This window comes from Eublepharis macularius, chromosome 4, assembly GCF_028583425.1.
Source record: "Eublepharis macularius isolate TG4126 chromosome 4, MPM_Emac_v1.0, whole genome shotgun sequence".
In the NCBI taxonomy this organism is placed as follows: Eukaryota; Metazoa; Chordata; class Lepidosauria; order Squamata; family Eublepharidae; genus Eublepharis; species Eublepharis macularius.
The window spans coordinates 41,722,279-41,744,872 of record NC_072793.1 but is presented as its reverse complement, the minus strand read 5'-3'; the positions used below and the strand labels follow the sequence as shown (position 1 = coordinate 41,744,872).

General features: G+C 43.3%; 1 protein-coding gene across 2 annotated transcripts in view; it reads left to right on the top strand.

Moving 5' to 3' along the window:
• NTN1 (netrin 1) overlaps positions 1-22,594 on the top strand; it is a 195,514-nt gene that overhangs the window by 114,599 nt on the left and 58,321 nt on the right. For both annotated transcript variants that reach the window (XM_054977333.1, XM_054977332.1), the window contains exon 3: positions 800-988. In XM_054977333.1, coding sequence (XP_054833308.1) covers positions 800-988 — 189 coding nt within the window. The remainder of the gene's footprint in view (positions 1-799; positions 989-22,594) is intronic.

Here is a 22,594-nt window from a genome sequence, read left to right as displayed (position 1 = left end):
TTTTTCTCTCTCTGCTTTTGTTTTTCAGTTAATGTATTTAATTTCATTTCTATGTATATTATTTGAGCCACCTCACAAACCTAACTACAGGTGGAACAGACATGCCATGTATATGTGATAAGATTACAATCTTATCACATTTTGCAAGTTCTACCACCCTGTCGATATATATTTTTATTTAAATTTTCTTTTCCGTATTCAGTGGGATATGCCATGGCAAGAATGTACTCACAAATATTTTATTTATTTGTTTGTTTGTTTACTGTACTTACAGTCCACCTATCTTGCATGCTGAGATTGCAAAGTAGCGTGTATTCATTTAACTGAATTTGGTTCTAATCAAAATCCAGGTGACTTGGATGACAGTCACCAGTATTTTCTGATGGGAAAGAGAAACGGACCATTATGTGGCATAGTGTTTTTGTCAAAAGTTTGTGGTTTAGAAGGGAGCCAAATGCAACTAACATTTCCAGTGAATCTAATATCTTGTGTTTGCTGTATTTCTGAAAAAGTTCATATCCTTCCTGAGTTGCACTACTTTGCACATTACAGTGCTTTGGTGGATCCTGCCAAACCATCTTTTTTCTAATTTTTGCTCTGATTTTTCTTTCTACTCTGCAATGCTGAATAGCATCCTGCTTTTGAGCACAGAGTACGAGAGTGCCTGTTTAGATATTCTCAGGACTGTTCAGTATGTTCCAGTCATGGTGAACCATTTAAGCCAAAGGTAAACCTACTTAATCTATAAGAACTACCAGTCTCTAACAGCAACATTTCTGCTTCTCTCTTTTCTTTTCAGCTTGCAACTGCAACCTGCATGCCAGAAGGTGCCGTTTTAACATGGAGCTCTACAAATTATCTGGCCGCAAGAGTGGAGGTGTTTGTCTTAATTGCCGGCACAACACAGCAGGGCGTCACTGCCATTACTGCAAGGAAGGCTACTATCGGGACATGACCAAACCAATCACTCACAGAAAAGCATGCAAAGGTATGTGTGCCACGGGAACTACTGCCAGGAAATCACTGACTTACTCATCTATTTTGTCCTCTGACTTTTGTGCTGGGAGTTGTTTTTCTTCTCATAGCTAGATCCTATGCAGGCTGTGCAATTCTAACCCTCACTCCTGCGGAGGTGGCCATCCACCCGCGGATCCTCGATTGCACTTGTTCACTCCCTAAGGAATTTTGGGAGCAAGTTATTCTGGTGTTGCATGTTTGGCCAGGTGCCGTGAGGCCCAGCTAGGAAAGAATGCTCCTTATTGGCCTGACAGCCTCGGCAGCATCTACCAATTGCAGAACGGCTTCAGTTGACAGCCCTATGAGTGGCAGGGAAAGACAAAGCCAATCTGTTGGCTGTGATCATCCCTGCTGCCACCTGTCAATGCTACTCAGGGCACAAAGACCCACATGATTGTGGTCACTGTGCCTCAACAGAGGCACCTGCCTTGAGAGGAGCCTTGCCCTGAAGCAAGGGGGGAGATCATTCCCCCGTGTGTGAAAGGGGCAGCCCTATGGGGATGTGAGATATGAGGGTGAAGCGACTGTCATCTACAGGCAAGCAAACAGACTGGGAGAACGTTGTTGTTTGACAGAGATTTTATTGAACTGCCAAACGTTCAGAGGATGTCTGGACAACTCGCCTGGTATAGGAACTGTGTCTGTGTGTGCAGCAGTTGGAGCTGGGGGAGCCATTTCTCATGCTGCTTTCTCGGGAGCAAGGTTGAGTTACAGGCTGACTGGAGAGCTGCAGTCATGAAGGATTGCCAGAGGATGAGACAGCCATGCTCTTCAACATCCCTGATGGGTTGCAACCTGCCTAGAAAGGAAGAAGAGACATGTGAGGCAAGGATGAGGGGCTAGGCCTTGTACAAGCCACAGCCAGGTCTGCCGCGACCTGGCGGAGTGTCCATGCCTGGGGGTGGTGGCTGCTGCTCCATCATTGCAGGTGCTGCCAGCAAACCAATGATGGGCACCCCTCCAGCAAGAAAGTGCTCCTCAGCTGTATCAGGATGGTCTGCTGCTGTCATGGCTGCATAGAGCTTTGATCCTGTGAGGGAAACCAATGAGGGGCTGCACGGTCACCATTGCAAGGGAGTTACAAGAGTGAGCACCCAATCACCCTGACCCACAGCTGTGCACAGCTCTCTCCTCTGGCTGAGAGAGTCAGAAGGGAGCCCTGACATGGGCTGGTAGCACCCCACCCCCACCCAAGACAGCTATGTTGGCATGGCTCCCCGAGCAACTGCATGTTTGGCAAGCATGAGCCATGGGGTCTTGGGGGCACGGGCCACCTCCCCTGGCCACCAGCCAACCTCAGCCACAGAGGCCAGCATGCTGGCCCATGTGCAAGGGAGGAGTGGCGGTGGGTGCGAATGAGCAAACCAGGGCAGCCAGCTCCTCAGCTCCTTCTTACCTGTTGGTGACTCTGCCCCAAGATGGGACTCATGGCATGGGTTCCCTGAAAGAGAACTTGAGTGAGAGTTGTGTGTCAGACATCTGGGACTTAGCTCTCCTCCTGTGTGTGGGTGCAAAGTCCTCCCCAATTTTTGCAAAGTTCTTCCTGTGCACTCTTGCCCTGCCACCATGTGCACTCTCTCCTGCCTCAGGCTCTAATTCCCCACAGCAGAGGGCTCTTGGGCAGATCCTCCATGTCTCTACTTACGTGGGTTCATGGGTGCCCCACCTAGGGGTTAAATAGGGGGGGGGCTGTGATTGGGTGCCAGTGAGGGGGCTCGGCTGCTGCACCATTGCAAATGGGGGTTTCGAAGGCATAGGTGACAGACCCACCATCCTAACTCCTAGTCAGCTTCCTGAGCACTCCCCTGCCCCTTAGGAATGCACTGACAATTATTTAGAAGGAGGAGGTCTGTGTTCCCCCTCCTTTGATTTCTGAGGTCCGCTTACCAGCTTTCCATGGGTTCTGAAGTTGGGTTGTGCCATGTGAGAGCTGCATCAAGAGCCTGTTTTTACTAAAACTGAAGTGTTGATGTTTTAATCTTATATTATTGTTGTTTTTATATTTTATTGTAACTTTTCAATGTTATCTGCTCTGGGCCTGCTTGCGGGGAGAGCAGATAAATCTAATAATATAAATCTAATAATAATAAAAAATAGAAATAAGTTCCCTTGATTTAAATGAAGTTTATGTCCAGGTAAATATGGATAAGTTTGCAGCCTTCACATGTAACATTCCTACCCAAAGTTACAACTTTGTACAAAGTTACAAAATATCCTTGTCGTTAATCCTTTAACTCCCTTATTTGTAATTGTAATTGTTCATCGATATGGGAAAATTAGAATCAGAACATTTCTCCCCCCCGCTCCCAAAAAATAACCTGAAAAAATATTAGACACCTTAAATAGAGTGTGATCTAATTTATCATACATATTTGATTTGTCTTTTATAAAAACAATTTTTTGGTTTTGGCCCACTGCCAAATTGGCCCACTGCAAAACACACGCATGCTTCCAGGCCTGTGCAATGACGTAACTTCCCAGTGATGTAATCGTGCAGGCCTGGGAGCATGCTCATGCAAAGCATATGCACAAAGAGAACAAGTAAGGGGGGGGGTGCCAGGTCCCCCCTCCCACCAGGACGGTAAGAGGACCTGGCTACCCTACTTGCAACCTATGAAGTTAAAACTCTTGTGTAATAACCACACATCTGGGAGGTGTTCTAGACACAAACCAGTATTGTGTAGGTACAAAATGCTGGCCCAGGAGCTGTGTAAAGCAAAACTAAAGCTTTACAGTGGAGAAGTTCATAAAGAAGTTATTTTTTGAGCCCTAATTTTAAGTGACTCCTACCAGTTCTGTTTTTTGCCAACTCATTTCACAGAGAGGAACAGAAATTGGCTCAAATAGTATGATGGATATAAAAGCAGAAACGTTACTGTTGTTAACATCCTGTTTATTTCTTAGATTTTATCCCAAGCTTAATAACCTTCAAAGTGCTGTTTTTCCTTTTAAAGAAAAGAGTAGCACGGCACCCTTTAAAAACTTTAAGTGCTATACCACTTAGCAAATAATTCTTCAAAGACTTTGGGGGTGAAACTGGCATTATTATGGGCACCGATTGAGTTCAGTGATGGGAACCCCTGACCATAGTACATTTTTATCCTCATGAGAGCTGTCCACTGATACGTTCCTTATGTAGGATTCTACTCTTTAGTTCTTGAAGCAGCGGCAAAATCCCCCTTCTTCCATGCTCTCATCTGCGATCTCCTGTTTCCCCCCATTTTTGTTATGAATTTGGTAGATTTGTAGTAAGTGGGGGAAGAATGGAGGATGTAGTTGAGAGCACAGATGTGAGATAAAAGTTGTTGATGTGAGAATACTGTCAGGTTGGTTGGAACTCTACTCCTGAGGGAAACATACCACCCCTAGTTTACTCTAGTTTTCTTCTACAACATACCCACTTGTGGGAGAGCTGAAGCAGCTCATAGAAATGACTTTTGAGTCTATGGAGACTCCATAACCATGTAGCAATTTCCCACTTTTGAATCTGCTCATTGCACATTCATGAGGCTGGGTGAGCTTGTCCTGCATTTGCCATTGAGGAAGAAGTCTGGGCCTTTTAGTTCTGAAAGCTCTACTTGTCTGGACTATGTGCTGTGTCCAGAAAACCATAATGCTTTCTGTATTTTTAAAAGAAAAAGATCAGAAGTATGTTTTGTTCAACTTGTCACAGCTTATCAGCCTCCTTTCCTCTCCACCTCCCTCCCTTCTACACACATAAGCATAAGCACACATACAGAAATGTTGAATGGCTTTGAGCAGCTATTCAGAACACATGTGACTAGACAAGTAAAAACAAAGACATGGAAAAGTGACCTCAGACATAAGAGAAGAAAGACAAAGGTGTGAATGGATCATTGAGGTTATTCAGATCAGTAAATGGGCCTCTGACATCAAAAACAAAAGCTTCCCTTCCCTCCCCTTCTCACAGGTGTGCATACCAGCAAACAGTGGGCTTTATTCAATAGGGCTGGTATCTGGGAGGACAAAGGGCATTTCTTTTACAAATACACACAGACACAGATCTTCTGTACATCCGCGAGCGTGCACACATGCACACACAGAGTAAAAATATATAATCCATATACAAACAGCTTCACTCTCTGGACAAAGTAATAGCAACAAGAGAAAGCTCTCCCCCAGAATCAGCTATAACTTAGAGAGCCAAGGAAAAGCTCATCTCATGATTTACCTTTTAAAAAGATCCTCATTTTTACAGCATGATTTAAATGCCTTTCAAGTAAAGTATTTTATGCAGTGGTGCATGAATGCTGCACCCAGAGAAGCAACATCCTAACTTAATCTATTGGAAGTGGCAAAAATATTTAAATGTTGTGTTCTATGTGTCACTGAAAATGTGCTATCATGTGCATGTTGCCTGAGAAGGAGTTTTGGGTGACTTGAAAATGTGCATATACACAGGGTAAGGATTCAATTCTAAAAATCACATCTTCTTATCTATTACCCTAGCAAGCAGCAGGGCTTCCACATCTTCAGTAGTATTATGATTGTTGTGAGTTTAGAGGTGGCTAAAACATTGAGATCTGCATTAAGATCCTAAATGTGAAGGTTTTCATTAGAGGAATGATTAAAATAGAATGAAGCATTTGTCTTTGGAGGCTATGAAAATATAAATCGGTGACAAGGAAATAAAGAGGCCCCTCATTCAAAAAATGTTCTCTTATTTTGTCATATCACAGTCCCTAATGGTACTCATTTATTTCCAGTTACACAATCTCTTGTGAACTCCCCTTCTTTCCCCTTGTTTTGTAATTGGTGGAGGCATGTGGCCAAATTTGTAGAAACGTTTTCAGGTTAGCGTGGGCCTCCTTCATATTCCCTTCTTTTAAAATTGCTTTATGTAGGTTGTCTAGGTCTTCTTGCCCTTTTCTTGTAATGCTGTCTCAGATTAATCTACTGTCCTATTGTTCATGGTTGCATTCTTTTCACAGTTTATAGCCATCTTCACTCCTCTCAAATCTTATCCAGCATTTCTTTATTAGATTTCCTTTCTTTTCATCTTCCCTTATACATTCATTTACATTTAAAAGCATCATTTAAAAAAGTTTTATCTTTAATCCATACCTCACATCCATATAGAGGCATGTTCCATATGTATATTTTCATTATGTTATTTTGCAGCATGTCAACAGGAGGAATATTGGGCCGATTACAAAAACTTCAAAAAAATTAATGTTTTTAAGCTAATAAATTAAGCCGTATTCGATGTACTATACATGCACTCTGTTCAGTGTCAGCAGAAGTGGTAATATGTTATATAAGACAGTGCCACCCACACTAAAGTTAAGCTATTCTCTATTCTAACTGCTAAATAATGCAGTAATAGAGGGGGGAAAGGAGGGGATACTGGCAGCCAGGGAGTAGGTGAGGTAAAGCATTTGGGAATGTTTTTTCACAGGGAAACTGTGAAAAGAAACACCAAGAACCTTGCCCACTGGAAGTGCCTCTAAGACCCCCTCTAGACTCAGAGCTTTTAACAGATGTTGCTTTCCCTTCTTAAATGTTATATTTGGAACCATAAGGGCTAGGACTGAAAGCTGAGATGCTCAGGAATATAGAAATAGAAGCCAAATTCTGAGATTCATGGAATAATCACAGCCATGCAAGTGACTCTGTTCATGCTCTCAAAACTCTGTCTTTCAGCTTAAGGCAAGGCCTTGGAGTTCAGTATGTCTGTGGGAGGCAGATGTATTGTATGCCCACCTCATTCATTTGGTAGAAAAGAAACATGCCCAACTAATGTGGCCCACTCAGAACAGCCTGCCCCTTTTGAATAAACTCAGACTTCAGCTGTCGAGAGCAAAGGGTGGGGGGTGGAGGGTGAAACAGCCACACCACTGAATGTGGGTACTAAGGGCGGGTGGGGGCTGAAGATCCTTTGACGTCATTGCTTGGCAGTTTTGGAATCCACAAGAACAGTCCGTTCAGAAAGACCAAAGAAATTCAAGTCTGTGGCAAGTGGGAAGCAACTTTGACACAACAGTTTTAATAGTTTTCAAGCTGCTCAGACAGCCTGAGAGAATGGGCTGAATTTTAAACCAAGATGCAAAAGTTGCAACCAATAAATGGAAAACTGAATATGGTCCCATTCCTAATTAAATAGGGAGGAGGGGAGAGAATGATTCTCTTCACTCTCCTAAGAACTTTTAAAATATTTGTTTACAGCCAACTGTGAGAAGTCCCTCCCCCTCCCTGTCCTTGATTTACATGGGATTACAGTGTTGGAATTTATCATAGAGAGCAATCCTAAACAGATTTATCTGGAAGTAATTCTCATGTTATTCAATGGGCTTACTGCCAGGAAAGTGCCCTTAGGATTGTGGCCTCAGTCTGGAAGGATCTCTATGAAACATAGACAAAATCCCTGGGTATTCTAACAACCTCCCCCACCATCTACCTAATTGTATTCTAAGTAAACGTAATGCCTTTTAATCACTTTAAGTGTTCTTTTTTAACCCTCCCTACATCACATAGATGAATTGGTATGACTGTAGTTGAGGCTGGGGAAGTCCTAATACTTACATTTGGCAGCAAGAAGTTGACTTCAAAAAAGTCTGCATCAAGGAATGTGAGTATTCTGGTCATAGCAATATTGGGGAAAGATGGGTGCTCCTAGGTTTAAATGCTATACTCTCTAGAAACAAGAAGTTCAAATGAAAAGGGATATTCCTTTCCTAAGAAGGCACCAAAGGAATCTTGAGGAAGAAATCTGCATTTTCCCACCAAGTTGACTGGCTTCCTGTGATAAAAGGCCTGGAAATATTCAGATTTTCTATAGCATTGTTGCTCAGGTGTTGCATGCATCTATTATTTGTTAAGGTATCACCATCCTGAGAACTTCAGCTTTTTTATAATAATGCAAATGTTAAATTTCTTGCCCGTGCTGATACAGAGAAAAGCTTGAAAACATAATGAGCATTATCTGGGAAAATCTCAGAAGCCGGAGAGTTGCTGAAAACTTTCTGAGGACAGAATTGAAGCTTCAGCGCCTTGCATATTCTCTTGTCTCTCTCACCTTACAGTTATTATCTGATGTTTTCCTTCTATAGCTCACACATACAGTCTCCTTATCCATCCTTCATTCTCCATATTGTCTGCAAAGCTGGCTCTTGGCTGAGTCTCCAGTCTGATGGACATTGTCAGGTTGCATGCTGGAGCTTTGAGCATGGATAGTTTATCTTATTCTCATGACTGAAAAAAAATTACTATCTTTCACATATTTGAGACGAGTCAGAAGACATGACATACATCAAGGGCTATGCCCGGCTATCTCTAATGTTAATGTATAAGGCACAGGTGAAATCTTAATATTTAAAGTACATACAATTGTCCATCATTTGTGTCCACTTTAATGTTTGTTGTGTAGATGGCTGCTTCATTTTTATCTTTCCTTGATCCCATTTCTCATAAATAGCAGCTGGGGTGGAAAACTTGTGTCTGGGCTGTACCACTTCAGGCTACCAATGAATGAATGTTCCTCCAGGCCAAACTATGTCTTGCGTGTAGAAAACTGAATGTCAAGGAGAGAGTTCCCAATCAATATAACAACTAAGTTTTCCCCCTGTAACTTATTTATCAGAACACTAGAAACAACACCCATTGTGTGAAAAAATACAATGGGATCTAGAAAACGGATTCAGCAGGCCCTCTTCCAGCTGCAAGCAGGGGCTTCGTAGCGCCCTCGAGGCCATAGTTGTTAGCAATGTGCTTGCACGAGGATAGAAAGTGAGTCAGTACCAATATGGCTTCCTTTTTATATAGTAGAATGCCATGAATGTGAGATTATTTTTATTAGTATGATAATTTCAACTGATTATTTTTCTTCCAGATGAACTCTACAAAATTCTATTTTTGGAGTAGCATCTACTTGTAAATCTGAATTTCTATGCAGAGGGGCCACCATTATGGAATACAAACTGTACAGCCATGTACTGCTGTGTAACCAATGGCTAAGGCATAGATAGAGCATTGTCACTCAGTGAAAGTCCTTCTGCCCCAAGGCATTTAACTTCTCTCCTTTATATCTGTTGAAATATTTGGAATATTTTGTAAAAAAAAATGCCACCTATCTGCAAAATACCAAAGTAGCCTCGTTATGAATGGTTCAGATTAAGAAGCTCTTAATTTTGGAATGTGAAAGCAACTCTTGGGCAAATGTTTTTTTTTTCTTTCTGTCTAGCCCTATGGCTCATAACCAACACATCCATTAGAGCAAAGAGATGTAAAGAAAATGAACTTTTAGATTACTGGGCCGATTCCAGACGGCCCTCCCCATTCCGAAACGTCGTGCGTTGTCGTGCGGAAAACGCGATATTTCACGTTTTCCGTGCGACGACGCGCGACGTTTCGGAATGGGGAGGGCCGTCTGGAATCGGCCCTGGTTGGTAACACAATATAAAATATAAATTGTGCTTTTGGGATGGTTTCTATAGTTTAATGCAAACTTACGCTAATGCAACATTTTACACTAGGAGGAATTCTTTGGAGGCACATATTTGTTAAAAACTCCTGTCAAGCTGGGCCCCCCATCTTTTGTGTTTGTTATGTTTTGTAGTAAAAAAAAAGATATGTGAAGAACTACCATCTAAAGATCTCAGCCATTTCTCATAGATAACAATATACATTTTCACTTAAGCAGATAATCTGTCACCAGGCTAGGCTTTCCAGAAATATCAAGTGGCCTGAATGCAAATTAAACTAAGAAATTAACCCACTTATTGCATTTCCATCTACCTTACCTGTAACTTATCTTCCATTTTATAGACAAGACAATGTTTCTCCATAAGACTTGATTCTTTCAACCATTTTGCTCTGATTCATTTGCATTTGCATTTAATACATTGAGACAAATTCATCTAATAAAACATCAGTGCTTTAAGAGAGTAAAAGCAAAGCAACTGCCTGTCAAGCAAGCATGCAGCAAAAGTAATCATTCTTGTAACCTCTATGTTGGCTGGTATGAGTCTGTAACCCCTGCCATTCTGTGAAGAATCTGAGTGGGATGTTTGTATATAACAATGCAATTTCATCCATTTATTCTAACAGACATGCTATGCTAAACTGTTTTTCCTCACCCTTGTGCTTCCCATTTGTCACTCTATCATATCTGGGATAGTATTTCTGAATGAGCAACAGATTTAGTGCTAAGGAAACAGAGAAAGTTTGGGTTACTTGAAGGTATGCTATCAAAGAAAACTTGATTTTAAGAAATGTGTGTTGAGGGCTGGGCTAGCCCAAGCAGAGTAGTCCAAGTCCAGTCCATAGTAAGCAGACTAGTTCAAAGCCAGGGGAGAGTTCAGAATCCAAAAGCCCAATCCAGTTCAAAATCAGAGGACAAATGCAACGCCAGGTGTGTCTCCAGAATCCAAAAAGCCAAGTCCAGTCCGACATCAGTTTCCAATAGCATCAAGTCTAGGTGCAGGCAAGGGCAGGGTACAAGGTTCACAGATGCAGCTGCAGACATTCAACACATTGCTTCCACACCTGGCAGTTCCTCAAGACTGGCTTTTATAGCCAGGCGTGGTTTGCAGCCAGCTGCTGGGGCTCACACCTGATGCTACTCATCCTGGCTCTCCAGCAGCTGTTGTCGGCTCAGAAGGCAAGCATTGCACCATCTCTCCTGCAGCTCTAACCTCTGCTTATGTCTGCAGTGCTCTTTACCTGGTGGGGGTGGATGTCCCTGGCTGAGCTTCCCCTGTGGCATTGGGGCTGGAGAGTGCCAGTGGCCCTGTCTCAGCTGCTGGCTGTGAACTCGGATTAGCCAGCAGCTGTGGTTCCCGATCCCTGGCTTCTGCTCAGTCAGGGCTAAGGCTGGCTACACGAAGCTCCCCTTCTCCTGAGGAGTCATGGCTGACTACAAGAGGCTCCTCTCCTCTGGAGGAGTCCCCACTCTCACTGAGCCCAGACTGGGCTACAACAATGTGTTTGATCCTGAAGTTGTATAAAACATTTCATGTATATATCTGCATGAAGAGTTTTTCTTTCCCTTTTATTTTACAGTGGGCTGTCAACTTTTATCTTCTTAAAGCATGTTAATATTGTGGTGGAATTCCTTCTTAAAGCCTCAAGTAATAGAAACATGGGCCTGGATCCTGCTGAAATTTGTTTTTTGATGGAAGGATTTCTGTCAGTGGAGTGTGATTCGTCCATCTTCTGTCTCCTGTTACATCCCAAAATGGAAACCATTAGGAACAGGATGAGGGGGAGCTGGAGGTCTGCTATGCAAGGCGGAAATCAGTGAAAATCCACCCCACACATATACTTGTTGAATGATTGACAGGATCCAACCTATCAACAGTTCAGTTTTGATCTGCATGATTTATAGCCCACCCTCCCAGCAAGTGGGCTCATGTTGAAGTGGCCTTAACAGAAATTACGTTGGCTGCAGCCCATGCCATGGCATTTACAGCCACTGCCCTCAGAGTCAAGTTACATGAGAGAGTGCCACGGTTTTGTCCCTGTGGCCACTGATTCAATTGTACATGGGAATTGTAGGTTTTAAGCTTTGTAAGGCAGAGCCACATAGACTCACTGGGAGATGGGGGAGGGAAGAGATTGCCCCTCAACCCTTCACCTGGCCACTGCCAGCTGCTCAAACAGCTTCTTCTTTCTTCCATCCCTGCACTCTGGGTTGTGGTGTCTGGGAAGAAAGTGAACCTGCTGCCTGCTTTTTCATGGGTCAGCCCATATCAACTCACTCAAGTCCCACTGACAGTGGTTCTCAAAGGTCTTTCGCAACTCTGCTATCACACATCCTTTTCTATTGGAGATGCCCAAGGCTGAATCAAGCCTTTTGGCCATGCTGCCACCAGCTTCCTCCTGCCCTCACTCCCCCCCCCCAATGCTCTGGGTGGCTGCATGCCTGCACCCCCACATGCACAGCCACCACCATGCTGCATCCCAGAAAGCAGAGGGATTGAGTGCAGGAGGAAGGTGGTGGTGGCGGCATGGAGAAAATGCCTCAGACACCTTCAGCAGAAAAGGACTTGTGGTAGCAGAGCTGGGAATGGGAACAAGGGAATGGGCTCCCCCCTAATATAGCTCAGCGGAACAGTCATTCACAGCAGCCAGGCACTGGGTTCAGCCAACAGGGAAATACTACAGAACAGAACCAAGCAGTGCCCAGCCACAAGCAGAAGGCATTTCCTTGCTTCAGTTTGTTTCTGTTGGGCTAAGTTGCAACAGTGTCCCTTGTTTCAGTTTGGTTTGGGTGGAATGGATGTGATTCTCTAATGTGATGTTGGTTCCCTTGCTTCACTTTGGCTGGGGGGGGGGGGGGTTGGATTCCATTACTGTGCTTCAGTTTGCTTCTTTGGGGATTTCTCTGGGAAGAACTCAGGTTGCATTTGAGAGTATGCCTTAGCCATGGCAGCCTTGCCCCAGTGTGTTTCTGCAGTGGGAATCAACTTTGACTTTTTTCTCATAGGAAACAATGGAGTGGTTGGAGGCACCTTGTTCAGGGGCCCATAGAATTGGCCCTGGGGTCTAATCTTCCTGAAACTTGGAGGGCACTTAGAGGATACCCAGTAGTAGGTTCTCTGAAAATTCTGTGGATTTTTCATGAAAAATTCCACCCCCAACCCCCTGGATAGCCTGCAGATATTTCCCGTTGTTTCCCATAGCAAACAATGGCCAAATTTTTCAGATGTTTGTTTTTTTGTTTATGTCATTTATAGTCCACCTTTCTCACTGAGGCTCAAGGTGGATTATATAATGTGAGATTAGTACAATCAGTATCAAGGACACTTCCATAAACAATGCCATAGGGTAAATAAATACAAGTTTACAAAGACATAGCATTAGCAAGAATCCAATACAGAGTTGAAGAAATGCTGAAACAGAAAATAAGCAATTCTAGGACTGATATTAGTAGAATCATACTTGAAGCACAGGTAGTACATAGGAGAACATACTTAAAGGAACAGATAGGACCTAAGGAAATATAGTGGTGAAGTCTCTGGTCCCTAACTCATTAATGAAGCATCTGAGACCCCCTCCCTACAATACTGCCCTCCTATCTGAATAAAAAGCCCTTTTGAATAATTCAGTTTTGCATCATTTGTGGAAAGCCAGGAGAGAGGGGGCCCTCCTGACCTCCTCAGGCACGCCATTCAGCAGGGTAGGGGCCACCACAGAGAATGCATGTGTATGGCAGTTGTTGATTTCAGAACCAAATTAGATAATCAATTTGTAATTCAGGGAATTCTCAATTTTTTCTCAGATTTACTGAATTTTTGTGTGGTGCACATCCCTATTTCCCTTCTACGCATCTTCATGACGTGTAGAAGGGAATTGTATAATACCTAATGTGTATAGTTTTATTTTAAACAGCAGAAGAGCATAATCACAAAATAAACTATATCGGTGAGACATTTTGTGGTGGTGGTAGAGTGTGCCGTCAACTCAGAGTTGACTTATGGCAACCCCTGGTGGGGTTTTCATGGCAAGAGACTAACAGAGGTGGTTCGCCATTGCCTGCCTCTGCAACCCTGGTCTTCGTTGGAGGTCTCCCATCCAATTATCAATCCAGGCCAATCCTGTTTAGCTTCTGAGATCTGACGAGATCAGGCTCATCTGGGCTATCCAGGTCAGGCTGAGACATGATAAACTTTTAAATAAGCTGAGTTTAAATTTTAATAAATGTTAAAAACAGTGTATTTTTCTTAAGAATCCAAAATGGTGCAAGAAAGGAATAAATGATGGGTTTTGGCTATATAAAATTATGCTTCCTTATCATTAAAATTTTGTTCCTGCTAGCTTTTCATAAAGAAAGTTTTTAGCAGTTGAAAAGGATATCTTCCCCCAGTTCTTTACTACATGGTGAACTCAGTACTGAAACGAATGGAAAACTTTTGCTATGCCAACATACATGATGAGCTCTGAACTGTAATTTGGAAACAAGCCACAAAACAAAATAAAGAGATGACAGATTGAGGAGGGATATCACATGAGGTGGTAAGACTGGGATCATGCCAGTGCCTACTGGTGCATAGCCTGGAAGTGCAAAAGGAGCCAAGCTGCTGTATGTTTGTGGGTGGTCAAATGTTGAAGTGAGATGCTAGTGGTTCAAGAAGGTGTCTTGGTGAGAAAAGAGGAATAGAAATCCTGGTCCTATAACTGAATGAAAGAAAAGGGATCTGTTAGGCATTTGGGGAGGTAGTCATCTGGCAAAATGCTCCTCCAGGTTACTTATCCCCATCCTCTTACTCCTTCCCCACTTTCCATGTCCCATTCTGTCCCAAGCACTGCAGCTATTTGTTAGGTGTATCTGAACATTTGCACATTTTTTTCAATTTCAAGTATTTATCCTGCACTATGAATCCCAACCTACTTACCCAGCTGTTATGTTTCACTTTTTTTTGTATTAGCACTCTTGGATGCTATCCCTGCATTCCTTCCTTTATACTTAGCTGATAGGTGTACTGTTCAGCATAGACAATATTGGGCTAGATGGATGTTAGACAGTGTAAAATGGCTTCATATGACCACTTAATAAGAAAATTGATGTAGCATAGTGGCTCAGAGTGTGAGCTAGAAAATTTTTGGTTCTCATTTCTCCTCAGCTATGAACACAGAAGGTAGCCTTAGTGAATTTTTATTTTAGTGTCAGCCTCCTTCTCCCTCTAATGGCATAATAATACTGAACTCCTTACTGTTGGCAGAATGCCTTTGCAGCAGTCAGGACATCAGACTTTTAAGATTAACAAAAGCTTTATTGATGGTTGTTGGGGGTTTTCCGGGCTGTATTGCCGTGGTCTTGGCATTGTAGTTCCTGACGTTTCGCCAGCAGCTGTGGCTGGCATCTTCAGAGGTGTAGCACCAAAAGACAGAGATCTCTCAGTGTCACAGTGTGGAAAAGATGTAGGTCATTTGTATCTACTCAGGAGGGATGGGGTTGAGCTGAGTCATTCTGTAAGAGTTTCCCAGGGTGTGGAATGCTAATGGCGGGAGGCTTCACTGAGTCATTCTGTAAGAGTTTCCCAGGGTGTGGAATGCTAATGGCGGGAGGCTTCACTGTATCCTGAGGAGGTTCTTTTGCATATGGATTGGTGCTTGATGTGCTAATCTTCTCTGCAGGGCTATTGTCGGGTGTGGAGTGTTTTGTTGGCCTGGTGTTTTTCAGAACTGGAGCCCATGCTCTGTTCATTCTTAAGGTTTCTTCTTTCCTGTTGAAGTTTTGCTTATGCTTGTGAATTTCAATGGCTTCCCTGTGCAGTCTGACAAAGTAGTTGGAAGTGTTGTCCAGTATTTTGGTGTCCTGGAATAAGATACTGTGCCCTGTTTGAGTTAGGCTATGTTCAGCCACTGCTGATTTTTCAGGCTGTCCAAGTCTGCAGTGTCTTTCATGTTCTTTTATTCTTGTCTGGATGCTACGCTTTGTGGTCCCGATGTAAACTTGTCCACAGCTGCAGGGTATACGGTATACTCCTGCAGAGGTGAGGGGGTCTCTGCTGTCTTTTGCTGATCGTAGCATCTGTTGTATTTTTCGGGTGGGTCTGAATACTGCTTGAAGGTTATGCTTTTTCATAAGCTTTCCCATCTGATCAGTAATTCCTTTGATATATGGCAAAAACACTTTTCCTGTAGGTGACTGTTTTTCCTTGGTTGTTTGATTCATCCTGGGTTTGATTGCTCTTCGGATTTCATTTCTGGAGTAGCCATTTGAAAAGCTTTATTATTAGAACTGACAGAACAGGATAGGAAAATAGAGAGAGAAGCCTAGTTGCCTCGCTCGTTTGAGAGAGAGTCTTTGAGTGTGGAGAATTCTAGCAGGACAACCTAAGATTAGCATTCTGCAGTCAAACAAGGAGAAAAGGTCCTTAAGAAAGAATGTACTCTCACTATAGTCTTGTCTATCTAGAGCTTGCTGCTCCCTGCAGGATCTTCTCTTTTTCTTTGTATACTAGACGTTGGCCAAATCCACATTACTTCTTTTTTTCCGCGTTTTCCCCGCATTCTCCCCGCAATCCCGAGTGCTGGTCACATTGGCCAAATCCACATTACCCCTTTTTTTCCGCGTTTTCTCCGCATTCTCCCAGCAATCCCGACCCACGGTCACATTACCTCATTAAACAGACGCATTTCATTCGCATTTCTCCCGAATATGTGGTCACAGTTTTTCAACGGGAGTTTCACGGTGGCCGTGAACAGTCCAATGTGCAATTTACACGGTTTTTTTAAAAACCACCCCCCTTCCTGTCTCTCCGGCCATTCCAAGAGTTCCTATTGGCTGATTCAACTTGCAAGTGCTCCGTAGTCTGCAAAAGACTGTTGACTTCATAGCATTGGATTTATTGATTATGCTGTTTCTGAATCAAATCTGGTAGTTTGAAAAATCATTTTGGGGTGAATCCATCCTCAGAACGGACTCGCGAAACTTCCTTTTTAACTGTTTTTTATTTTTTTATTTTATATTACTGTAATATCGAAATTACAGTGAATCAATCATTCAAAATAAAGAAAACAGTCGCTGCCGAGGGCCGCCCCAGCGGCGGGGCTGGAGGCGCTGGGAAGCTGGCAGGCTCATCACTCGCCTCCCCTCCCGCCTGGGTCAAGAAGGTGCCCGGCAGACCGAGTCGAAGCCCGGGCGCAGCCAACAGACTGGCAAGCACGGGGCTCCTCTTCGCTCCTCAGCGCGAGGACGACATTCCCATAGTCTCTGCTGGAGGCTCCCGGCTCAGAGCGGAGAAGGGACTGGCCGAGGCATCCCCGGCTGAGCCGAACGGCGGGGCTTGCGGGGGCTGCCGGGACAGCAAAGGTGGCTTGGCCCGTGGGCTGGCACGTCCGCGGAGGGGGGCTGAAGACGAACAGGGATTTAAAAAACTGCTGCCGAGGGAAGCGAACGGCGGCGGGCCGGGGATGCCGGCTGAGGAGACAGCCACGTCCCTCCAAGCCTCTCTCTACAGTGAACCAGTGCCGCGCTGCCGGGGGGCAAGGATGCGCTGCGCTGCGAGGCGCGCTCTCCACTGCGGGCGCTCTGGCTCAGGCGCTTGCCACGCACAGGACCGGCTCGCGGGGCGCAGGGGCGCCTGCCCCTGCGAGGTCGCCCATCAGCGCGGCGGTCCGCGGGAGGGGAGGGGGCGCAGCCTTCCCCCCTTGGGGTAAACAGCCCTCTGGCCGCCAAGCCGGCTTGACTCCGCAGGCGCTGCCGCTCCAGTCTTGGAGAGGGGGGAAGGGGGAGCGGACGGCTGGGTGGCGTCTCGGCGCGCTCCACTCGCACAGACATGCAACCCGCACCTTTCAAACCAGGCTTTGTACGGCCCCTCTTCATCCAAAGCGACTGACCGGCCTGAACCCGCCCAAAGCTTGGCTTTGTGAAACTTCAGTAAAATTCAAGCACTGAACTGTCCTGCATAGGAAATGCCTACGAAAGCTTCCCACATGCTTCAAAATTTTCAAAAAAGAAACGGAAGAGCCATCAGTGCTGTCAGTGGGGGAAAGAGAGGCATCATTATCTTCAATGATGTTTCTTTATAACACAAGATCGAAATAACGGAAAAGTGAGCTCAAAAAATTTTTTAAAAAATGGGCGGGGAAAAAAGGTCCCGCCCAAAAAAGCAGTTTTCGAGTGGCTGTGTGACTGGAGGGACGCGCAAGAAAGGCGGATTGGAAGCAGGGATGTGAACGAAGAGGAAAAAATCACGGATTGGAGGCAAACGGAAGATATCCGATAAACATGCGGGTAATGGGTGAATGTGGATTCGACCCTACTCTGCAGATGCAAAAATAGCCACAGGACAAGGAAATGAAATGCCACCACAACAGCTACTGAGCTTCAGGGCAGATGGTGGACAGTGGAACAGATTGAAGATTTGGATCATGGTGATCACACAAGTACCAAATACAGTATGTTTGCCTGTCAAACATGTTCACTACAAAATTTGCAGTGTCCCTGTAGCACAGTGTTTAGGTGGTTGGGTTGTGAGTCAGCATTCTGCTGTTTTGAATCCCTCTGCTGCTGCCATGACCTCAGCAAGTGGTCCTCCTGGGTAAGCCACGCCTCCCAATCCTAGATCCCCAGCTGTATTGTGGGGATAATAATAATGCTGACTTTGTTCACCACTCTGAGTAGAGTAGTAATCTGTCTAGGGGCCAAGCTACAAATGACGAATGACACTACGTGATCGAGTGGAGCACAAGTGAACAGGGAGGAATACACGTGAGCCTGTTCACTTGCCGTTCAAGTGTCATTCGTCACTTGTAGCTTGCCCCTAGAAGAGCCGGTATATAAGCACACTGTGGTTGTTATCCCTAAATGTATGTGAAATGCTTTGAATATCCCCATGTAGTATTTGATTCAAAGTATTAGTAATATAAGGACAACATTAGACATACGTTCACACACTTCCTGTGTGTTTAAACTCCTTATAAGATGATGGCTGGCTTGAGGTATTGCCAAATTAAAAAACATTACTTGGTTCTTATTAAGTGCAAACATTACTCAGTGTTCATCACTCGTGGGTGAAGGAGGGACAGTGATGTCAGAGAAGAGGTAAAATTTCATTGCTCCAGCTGGAGCTCCAGGTACACAGAAAATTGCACATCCCTAACTAGAACAAGTCAAAAGCAGGAAAGCAGTTGTTGACCATCAACACTTCTTGTTCATTGAAAGTAGTGTGATGGTAATGTTAATCAAAGTCAACAGCCTTATTCCTCTGTTCTATCTCTTGGGTTTGGAAGACCACACTCACATGAGCCCTTCTTACGGCCAAATATATTTACATTTACAATTGATTCAGGAATAGCTAAACCTTCAAATGCCAGCCTATTCTGCAGATGTGTACTAGGGAGTAGGACCCCAGCAGACGTTCCTATAAAACAATCCCATAAAAAGGCCAAATGTGTGAAAGTTGTCATAAATACAAAGGGATGTTCCAATGAACTGTGCTGTATCAACAGAGATTTTTCCAGCATATATGTTCAAAGGAACATATGTTCAAAGGAAAGGGACTTGTTTTAAAAGGTAGGTAAAAGGTATGGCCTTTTAATAGGATTGTTTCATACAATACTCTGCTGGATTGCAATTCTGGATTTGAATCTTTTGCAAATGTAGCATTCAGTATTTTCAGCCTTCGGGAAGGTACGATATGAAACACGAGACTCCCTGCCTTTGTTTCCCCCTAAATAGAACTCTGCTTTTATTTTCATTTCCCTATTCTTCAATATCCCTCCTGCATCCCCCTTCTGAAAGAATGAGGTTGATAGGGAAGATCCAAATCACCTTTCTATTGTAAACCCATTCTGTCATGTGTGCTTATATGTAAAGGTGGTTCTGTAAGCCTCTTTGATTAATTTCAACCCTGATATTTGCCAGGCTACTGGTACTAATGTAATTCTGTTGAAACAGAACCCCTCTCGGGTTTTATAGTACTGCTGTAAAACTGTTCTGCACTCTGGGGAACGGATTTCCATGCTTTTGATGAAAAAATGATGAATGATATGAACCATGAATGCACTCATACTCCAGTTGCCAAAGTAAATCGAGTGAGGAGCAGTAGAATTTAACATATGGGAAGGCGGCAAGTTGGCTTAATGCAGGCTAAACTTTTAATTAAGAACGCCAATCTTCCTCCTTGATTTCTGCTCCAAAGATTCTCAGCCAAGTTTTAAAGCTTCAGCAAAGGGCCATTGCTCAGTTTGCTCTCCTTGGAATTGGTAGCTGCTGCCGTTCTGACATGCACAGAGATCTGACTCTTCCTTTGTGAAAGGTTAGAGCAAGGAGTCATCCGATTTTCTGCTAAGCACATCAGCATTTTGTTCTGTAGAAAGCTGACCCTTAACTCAACGTGTGGCTCTCAAATAGTCTGTTTATCTCAGTACACCTCTAAATGACAAGGGGATATTTGCACATCCTTTTGGTATTTGCAGCACAAATATCTAATGGTCATATTTGAAGTTTATTGCCAAAACTCAAATGGCCAAAATTATTCTAAAAGTAAAGCCCATATAATATTTAATACTTATCATTTAAAAGAAAATTAACCAAGTACAAAGGACTTGCAATATTATTTTACATCACCATGACAACAAATAACAATCCTGAAATATCCTATCAGAAGACAAATGCATGCAATCAAATGTATTCATGAACTAAGAACAAGTGTTATAGTGACTTCATGACTTGGAAGCAATGCTTTTCAAACTGGGTTAAAATAATTGTAAAATTATTGTGAAATCAATAATATAGATAATTAAAAATTATTTTAGTTAGAAAAGCTTTGCTTCCAAGTCATGTCATTTTACCTGTTCAGCCCGTCAGAACCACAAACAACAAACTACATTTTCATACTTGTAATCTTTGTTAAGTTAAAGCTTTGTTTTCTTTTTCATCAACAATCTAAACTTTTGTGGATTTGGTCGAACAAATGCCCTTCTCTCTCTCTCTCTCTCTCTCTCCCTCTGGTCATTCCATATTCTACATACAGAGCTGCAATAGCATAGTGGTTAAGTGGCTGGGCTCCCAAGTCAGCACTCTGTGGGTTTGATTCCCACGACTGTCATGAGCTCAGCAGGTGGCCTTGGCTAAGCCACTCCTCTCAGCCCCAGCTCCCCAGCTGTATTGTGGGGATAATAAGCTGACATTGTTCACTGCTCTCAGTGTGGCACTAATCTGTCTAGGGTGGTATATAAGCACACTGGTTCCTCCTCCTCCTCCTCCTCCTCCTCCTCCTCCTCATCATCATCTCCTTTTCAGATATACCACTCTTGGGGTTAAATCTTGATTGCTATACATACACAACTAGCTTTCTTGCCAAGAGGGAACGATAAAATGCACACTACTCAGCTTTCAATATTTTTATTAGTTCTAAAACTATAATTTGTCTGCAAAAACTCATTCCCATGTTGTAATTTTTCTATTTAAATAAAAAGATTACTTTCCAGTTTCCCCAGTCCCCTGCTCTTTCAATACCCATAGAACTTTCATCTATGAAATGGTATTGATTTGCTGATATTTTTAGTAGAAAGAAAGAAAACTTCCTGCCTTGAAAAGCATAAAGTAACATTATGAAAATTGAATAGTTTTGTCATTTGTTGTCTGTCAACTGCTGCAGCAGAAGCCTCATTTCCAGCTCCTTGATATTGAGAATATTAATCCAGTAAACTAAAAGTTTGTCTAGTTTAATGACTGAAACCACAATGAAGTCAAACACCAATGCCAAAAGTCCACTCATGCTGCAGATGTCTTAAAGCTCTAGAGAAGCCAGTGGTTTCATACATTTCCACCCAGATTACATCCAGTATAGATCTGCATCCAAGAAAGGATCGCCAGCCTCTTTCCCTTTAGGCCTTTTATGCTTCAGATGGTGATGTTCTGGAACTTCAGTTCTGGCAGGTGGTCTCTTTTCCCACTTCTTTTCACTCTCAGGCTTCTAGCTTTCTGCTTCTGAGATAATACAAGGCAGTGAATTTGCTCCCAAAGCCTAGTATTGTTCTGGAAGTTTGTTTTACTTAAAGCTGCTTTTCCCAGCACTCCACATCAAAGATTCTGGGACATCCTCTCCTGGATTTTGCAGGACCGTCATATTGTGCTGGCATGTCAAACGTAAAACAAAAAGGGCTTCGGGGAAAAAAAAGGATGGGGCCTTTTCATGATTCTTCAGAAAGGCCAAAAAGACATCTGGATGTAAACAGGACAAAGATTTCTTGGAACCATGTCTGACCTCCGGTGTGATTCCCAGAACATTGTGCTGACATGTCCGCTAGACTTCCCCTGTGACACAGCCAAGTTACAAAGTGGCTGATATATTTTCAGGGGTCCCCCGCTTTGTGATCATATCTCAGCACATGTGCGTACAGCTCCTAGAGTTTAGGGGCTCTACACTTGCACAGATGCTCTCATTTGTCATAACATTGGTATTTGGCTTCAGGAAAGAGATTATTTCACAGCAGAAAATGTAAGCAGGGCCCAAATCAGACACTAATAGAAAATAACCATGGTGGAAAGGGAAAGGATACTAGAATTTTTTGCACTGCATAGATGTGCTGAATTTATACCTTTAGATCTTCAGTTCAGTGCCAGTTGTAAGAAATTTTAAGGAACAGATGTGATTTTTACATCACAGATACAGTTTATTTAGGATTCCTAGGTGAGAAGAATCCATGCTCACAAAATTTAATTGATTCAAATCTTTGATTATATGAGTGCCAAAATTATTGCTGTCATATCTCTGCATGGAATAAAATTATCCAATGAAACAGATGAATAACTGAATAAATGAACTGTTGGAATTTTTGCAAGTGTCCTACGCTCAGTCATGAAAGAGTTAAATTGTTATTTTGTTTGATTAGTCAGATAGCTAGTTAGCATAGGGCCACTTAGGCTTAGAGAGAAGTTCCTGCCAGAGAAAGTGGGGGTCTTTAGTCTTAATGAGAGAAACCAGGATTGTCTATTGGATGAGCCAGTTTACTGGGGGGCAATTAGCTAGCAAGCAACATATACTAAGATTTTATTGCTCTTTGTTCAGTCGTCTGCTACTACAGTCCACTTCTACTACTTCACTAGACCATGCAGTCTATGCTTTTCTCTCTCTAGTACCTAGTTGAGACTATCAAACTG